Source organism: Nomascus leucogenys, chromosome 9, assembly GCF_006542625.1.
Source record: "Nomascus leucogenys isolate Asia chromosome 9, Asia_NLE_v1, whole genome shotgun sequence".
NCBI classification, from domain to species: domain Eukaryota; kingdom Metazoa; phylum Chordata; class Mammalia; order Primates; family Hylobatidae; genus Nomascus; species Nomascus leucogenys.
In genome coordinates, this window is record NC_044389.1 from 18,067,246 (window position 1) to 18,074,690 (window position 7,445).

Here is a 7,445-nt window from a genome sequence, read left to right on the forward strand (position 1 = left end):
AAGAAGGTACCAAAACCTTTTGTTTGCTTAAGATTTCTAAAGCTCTTATTTGGGCCACAGGCAGAACCTGAGGCAGACCCCTGAGATGTCTTAGAACCTTTCAGATTCCACTGAGGGAAGGCTGGGAGTCAGCTCTGGGCAAAGCCAGTCTTCCAAGTGGGAAGCACCCTCATTTTTCTAAGCAGCTGCAACTGGTTAGCAAAGGGCTTCCTGGGGATTGCTGTCCTCATAGGAAGCAGAGAAGGTATGGAAAGAAGCTCTTGTAAGCTCCTGACTCAGGCTGGAGACTGATGCCCAGGGGCATCACCGCAGTGAATGAAATAAGTGTACAGCTAATAAAATGTTCAAAGATAGATTTGCCTAGGAAGTGCCAAAAGAAATACAGGAGGAAAGGGTGGGGGAGAAAAGAAAGGATGGTCTAAATGACATCTTCAGCTGCCTGACCCTCAAGTCAAAATGATTTAAAGTTTTTATTGAAAGAACAGATGGAAGATGAGAGCATTTCTTGACGCAGGATGGCACTTCTTGGGCACTCATATGCTGCACGATATATTATATCAATCTCCGTATAGCTCAAGATATAAATAAAATGAAGAATATATCAAAACTCTTCTATTTGCCAGCAACCTCCCTGGGATTGCTAACACTGATGAGAAAACAGTAGAATGGAGGCTAAGAAAAACCAAGAGCTACTAATGTGACCTGATTGCTACTATTTATTTAATGGAACAGCCATTATTTCCTTTCTTCAACATATGTGTCTGATAATGAAGCAAAAAGAAAGGAAAATAACTATCAATGTGCCATTTCAGAAACACACAAACATTTGTTAGCTTTTTCGTTTTATTGCTGTTCTTTTAATATATGTATTTAGGATTAAACTAGTGTTCAAGTACTAATAACCCAGCAATTCTGAATTAGGGCTTTATTTTTAAAAAAATACAAGCACAGTTAGGGAACAGAGATGAAATTGTTGTCAAACATAAAAATATGAATTGAATTGCTTCTTTTTAGATGGATCTTTAACATTGACTTGACCATATGGACACTGCAGAAGAAATAAAACAAATTATTATTAAATTATTTAACAATCATCTTGAAAAAGCACACTGCTCATGGTGACAAAAAGAGACTGTTAACAATTTTATATAGATCATTTGAACTATCAGGTCCTGCAGACTAAGATAAAAATATTGGCAACCTCAGGCAAATGGTCCTAATTAGAGTCCAAGAACCATTTCCTAAATTCATCCTTCCAAATTTAAGCATTTTACTGTGAAAAAATCCACTTTTAGAAAATCCTCAAATCCTCAATTTACAAAAAGCTCTCATGCATTTGATTAGAAACAGCTAAGGGCACAGGAACATACATAAAACGAAGGTTTAATTTTTAATCCTGGCTACAGTTAATACATGCATTTAGTGTCTATTCTTTATAGGGTGGCTAGTTAAAGGAAATTACACCTCCTTGCACCAAAACATACAAAGCGTTCTGTAAACAGAGGTTGTTACTGTTTATAATCTTGACTCTGTAACAATTTACCTCACTACTATGCCTTTAAAAAGTAATAGTGAAGAACTTATTCCCATTTATTTTTTGCTTATAATAGGGAAGGAGAAGTCTGTTTATCTTAATTAGTGAACATAGAGAGGTATCTATTGAAATAAACATTTTAGGAAATGTACAGGCACTACGTGCGGTATAATCTAGTTTCACAGTTATTTAAAATACAGACTGGAAAAGAGCCACAGAAAGGACCAGAGAGAGGAAGGTGGTGGTGGTGGGGGGGAACAGAGAGAGAGAGATGGAAAGAAAAGAGGAAAAAAGGGAGGGAGCGAAGGAAGGAAAGAAGAAAAGAAAAAATCATTATCTGAAGGAAACCTACCTCTCAATGCTGGGCGAGTTTCTATTTATTCAACTAATAAAGAAGAGGGATCTAGTTGGCAACATTCTAGATTTCTTTTCCTGCCCTCTTTGTACTTGCCTAATGAAAACAACTTATTTGAAACCCCATGAAAAGTTTCCTTGTAATAAAGAGCTCCCATGAATTTCAAATCACAGCATTTCAAGGAACTGATGCTCACAGTGAAACTTTACAAAATTCCATTAACTTTAAAGGTCCTACGTTGGTACTAAGGACTTCATTGTCGTTGGCTAAAGTAGCTTGTGAAAAGTTCACGCCAGGTCTATTTGGCTTTTTTATTTGACTTGTTGTTCAAATAATAGGTATTTACGAAGTTACAGAAGCACCGCAAACTGCTGCTGTAATGCGAGAATTGCTACTCACATGTCTGCAAGCAGAGCCACAACATTCACCTCTTTGCAAGTGGGCAATCTGTGTGAGCACCACATAGCCAGTAGCTGGATCCACATAGTTTAGCTGGCCAGCCTGAAGTGCAATAAAATGAAACAATTCATTAATCTCAATATTCATCATATCTCCTCACAATAATGTCTACTCATAAAATACAGCAGAAAAATTTTAAACAATATTAAACTTCTTCCCAACAGTTTTAGTGGCACTTGCAATTAAAGACCAAATGCACTCCAGCATTATACACAATCCAACTTTATGTGACATAAGGAGAAAATATACAGTTTGAGAAAAATGAGAAGTTGATGGAAAAACAAGAACTCCTCTGTACCTAATAACTATGTAGCCACTGCTCTGATATTTTTCATTTGGTTTCTAGGTAACAAGCTTAATAACAGGTGATTTAAATGATTTTAAGAGCTTAAGAGGCTGAAAATGAACTTTCACTCAGAAGTTGCAGTTGGAATTTCAGTACTTAAAATATGTGTATAATGATTTAAACTTACAGAAAAGGTGCTAATCAAAACCAACGGTCCTTATAGAAAACTATTACCTTTGCTATTATTGAACACTTTCTTTACCTTCATGTGTTACTTCATTGCACATTTTATACTTTTTTTTTTTTTGCTGGTGTGTTATTAGTTGTATTTTTAAGTGAAAAAAAGTATTGTTTTAAACATATTAACACTCACTGCTTTCACAAGTTTGATCAAAAGAAACTTCTATTGTACTATTTCAAATGTCAAGGAAGTATATTCTATCCACATTCAAACATGACTTAAAACGGTGCCTCAAGTACTTTGTGGGAAGGGAAAAGTAAATAACATAACCTTTTCTGTGGATTTGGGTCTTTTGGGTGATATTACTTAGCCTTGGGTTTTTGTAGAGGAACGTTCCCATGGACTTTTTGTATAACCTTTTTACCACGCAGTAACTCAGTGCATCAATCTTGTACAGAGCTTTTTTCATTAAAATACACATGAAACTTGCATGTCTTCTGACAAACACATTTTTGTATGAACCACCAACAACTTCTTCAGTGTCTTATTTAATGGCAGAATATTTTATTCCGGTTGAGGTTTTAACCTAATATGTTTCATGAATAAAGTGTGTAGCAAAAGGACAGGTACAGTTGAAGTCTAGCCTCACTCTAAGGCATTCCAGCAAAGCTAGAGCAGGACAGGGCAGCAGAAATCCGAGCAGATCCCAAGGCTGGTCTGAGAGAGACTTCCCAAATCCAGGGGGACCAAACAAGCAGATTACATGAAATCAGGAGCACTCAGCACTGCCTTAGAATGACCGATTGTCAGGACCTCACTTCTTTATTTACAAAGCTCGTGTTTGGAGACTTGGAAGAAAAACAAAAAAACACTAGGAACTCTGTAGCAGGCTTCTTTTCACTTTTCATAGCTTCTGGGAGTCTTCTGAGGGCAATTATCTGGCAACCTGGAAGCCTAACAGATTGCTCCTGCGCATGCGCCTGCTCTACAGCTTTCCATGTTGATTGAGCACCTCTGAGCTTGCTGCTGCCCACACAAACTTAATTTGTCCTCAGTAAATGAGCTTCACGTAATGGTGGTGGCCACAGACAAAGATGAAGCAAGGGTGATGACAGTTTGACTGGAGAGCAAGATGTTCAGTGATGCGCATCGGTACCCGGAGAAAGGTAAGAGAGCTATCTGTCTTGAGGCTGGAAGAAGGACCATAGTGAGGGGGCTCTGATTTGTCGAAAAAGAAAAACAAGCAGCTTGTTATTTACTGGGCTTATTTATGGTCTCCTGGATAGTCATTTAACCTGTGATACTGACACTGATGAAACAAGTGTGGATTTCCCGAGTGAGAAAAAGTTCCTTTCCTTCCCTAGACTGATTGAAAATTTCTTCACATGATACTGGTGTTTGCTCTAAAGAGAATGAAACTTTCCTTTAATATCCGCCATATCTATATGGTGAAGTATGAGAACAAATTATACACATTATTTTTAAAAGGACAGCATAAACAAGAACAATCAAAAGCTGCCAGTCACTTCCTCATGAGTCTTTATTCAGTTTCAGCACTTGAATGGGTCAGACCGACAGTGGATTCTCAGGGCCTACTGTCATTCTTTAAATAAGTCAATTTTAGGCAACCTCCGGGATTTTCTTCTCTACCCCTTCGGCTCAAGTCATACCACATAATCTTAGCCCCATCAAGTGCTGGAGGCACACGCGCACACAGCTTATTAAATGGGTTCATTTCATACTGCTTTTCTATCTTTATTATGGTCAGTTTCTCTTTTTTTCTCACTGTTTCTTTTGTAAAGGAAACCATGCTGCCTTTAAACTCATGCAGACTGTGTTAGAAGGCGTAAAGGGAGAAAAGTTTAGATACTGGTACTAACAGACAATTGTCAATCCGCAAAACAGGAGAAAACAGCTGAGTGTCTACAAATGCCAGATTGTAGTTCCCTATGCTCCGTTAACAGTTAAGAGAAAGGACAAGAAGGCAATGGAAAAAATAAAATAAATGTGTCAATGTCTTATTTTTTTCACTCTAAGAATCACTGGATGGCTAAGTGTTCAACTGACACTGCAGAAAAACACACAGCACATTTTTGTTGTGACTTCTCAGTCCCTCCACCTTCTCCATCAATTCCTTAACACCGCCTTCCGCAACACACACACATACACCACAAAAGAGTGGTAGTGGGTCCCACACTGCGACCGGAGTTTAGCTCAGACGCTAATTGGAAAACAAATCACACTCATACCCAAGACAGATACAGGGTAAATAAACCCTTTGTCTGGAACGCGAACTGTGGCCAGTTTTCCCGCGAAAAGGTCGGGGCTGGAAGCTCGTGTGCGTGCGCGCGTGTCGCCCGAGGCAGGACCGCGCCGGTGTCCAGCAACCTTTGCCTCTGCCGGGCAGCCTCCGGGTCCGGAGAGGCCCGGGATGCGCAGGCGCGCCGAGCCCGGGGTGGCCGCGGCGGGGCGGGGCGGGGCGGGCAGGAGAGAGTCTCACCGCGCATGCGGCAGTGTGCAGCTCCGCGATCCGTCTCTCCGCCGCGGTTAACTCTTCGCTCACCGAAGGCCTCGCCGCTCTCTCCGGCCTACCGGGCGTGCTGGGCGCGGAGCCGCCGCAGTTTCCCTCGTTAGCAGGGCAGAGGGTTAAGCTGAGCTGCTGTCGGAACCCAGCTCGTACCCAGAGAGGTGCTGGCGGCGAGGCGGCGGAAGGTTGCCTCCAGAGCGCGGGACCCGCCCGTGCCCAGAGCTGCCTGGCCGCCATGCCGCCGTCGGCCTTGGGAGGCGGAGCACCCGGCGCTGGGGCCAGGAGGGGCGACTAACGCGGGCCTTGGGCAGCTCGTGGCCACCGCTGCGTGCGGTCGGTTCGCGCTGCCGGGGTAGCAGGTGGAGGCGGACGGACTGAGCCTTCTGCCTTCACCACCGGGCCCGCTGCGGAAATAAAATGGGCTTTTAAGGCAGCTAACGAGGCTCTGATGAGCTGCCTGGACGGGGAAGAGCCTGGTGTTTCTACATCTTTGGACTTAAATTCTAAGCTCTTCTTCTCCTCCGCGCCCACCCAGCTGAAAGGTGGACATTTTTTGTTGTGTCAAACTGGACTTGGGATCATTCAGTATAATCTCCACAACTGTTAAGATCCCAGAAGGTGATCAAAAGACCCGAGGTTTGTGAATAACCACCTTGGGCCTATCCAGAAAAGGCTGCGTGTTTCCAGGTAATATGTGATAGGAATAAAGGTGGAAGCGGAGCCTTCTTTGCATGGTTCTTTGGCCCATCCTAGAATAAGGGCCAAAAGTAAAATCGCACACTGAATAAGAAAAGGTGTTGTGTTCATGTTGCTGAATATTTACAAAATCCAACGTAAAACTTATCTCCTTTCTGATGGATGAAAGTGATCTTGATACCGTCACAGAATTGAATTTGAGAAAATTACGGCAAGCCCGGGAGGTAATTCCAGGTGTTAGGATTAAATTAACACCACCCCATCTTCCTTCCCCCAGTCTGGGTTTCAAGAAAAGGAGGGCTGAAGAGTACCAATTTTGTTAGTGCTCTTCAATACTGAAGAACTGAGGGCAGGAATTGATCTTTGAGGACAAAAGTAGATTATTCAGTTGTACAGGAGAAAGGCGACTAAGCCACTATAGACCATCACTACGTGTTTTTTGGTTTCTGTGTTTACCATGCAACCCTGTAGTCATATTTTCATTTTCTTAAATCTTAGTAGGAGGTGATCGAAACAACCCCATTGGTTCATTAAAAATCTCAGTGAATTAATAAATTGGAATTCTGTTTTGCAAATTGATTTTCTTTTTGTTGGAATAAAAAATCAGGATCTGGAGACTGTTAAGTAATCTGAGGAGAGTTTAAAATCTGGAAAGCGAAGGAGGGACCCTAGAGAAAGCTGTGGAAGAGTGGGACCAAACTTGAGATCACCAAAAATGAACAACTGTGATGTTATTCACATTCACCATAAGTCAGGTCCCCACACCAACAAAAACCTGAGATTGATTTATTGCATTGTCTTTAAAATTAAGGATCAGGATCCGCTAATAGGCCATGACATCGATTCAAAGGGTAGAGACAGCATTTTACAGGAATGAAATAGACTAGACCAGATTTAAATAGAAAATAAATAGAACTATCTTATAGAGGAAGAGTACATATTGTTACATGAAACTTCTTTTGTGGAGATGAGAGGGTGGAAGTGACTGTACAGGGCTTGAACAACAGAGATCTGTGGGTAACAGAATAATTCTGTATCTTGACCATGATGATTACACAAATTTACATGTGATAAGATGCCATGGAGCTATACATACATTGTTTTAATGTCAAATCCCTGGTTTTCATATTGTAAGCATGTAAGGTGTAAGCATTGGGGGAACCTGAGTGAAGTAAATACAGTACCATATCTGCAACTGCATGTGAACCTGTAATTATTTCAAAATTTAAAAACAGTAATTTTTTTTTTTTTTGAGACAGAGTCTCACTCTGTTGCCAAGGCTAGAGTGCAGTGGTGCAGTCATAGGTCACTGCAATCTCTAACTCCTGATTTCACGTCATCCTCCTACCTCAGCCTCCTGAGTAGCTGGAACTACAGGTGTGTGTCACCATGCGTGGCCAACTTTTT

General features: G+C 41.5%; 1 protein-coding gene across 1 annotated transcript; it reads right to left on the reverse strand.

The window, feature by feature from the left end:
- Positions 1–829: 829 nt before the first annotated feature.
- Positions 830–5,646, reverse strand: C9H1orf53 (chromosome 9 C1orf53 homolog). Its single transcript, XM_003264512.2, has 3 exons — positions 5,316–5,646; positions 2,289–2,390; positions 830–1,048 (listed from the first exon to the last, which is right to left on the reverse strand). The coding sequence occupies exons 1-3, from the start codon at positions 5,577–5,579 to the stop codon at positions 977–979; spliced, it is 438 nt and encodes a 145-aa protein (XP_003264560.1). The 5' UTR covers positions 5,580–5,646; the 3' UTR covers positions 830–976.
- Positions 5,647–7,445: the final 1,799 nt, after the last annotated feature.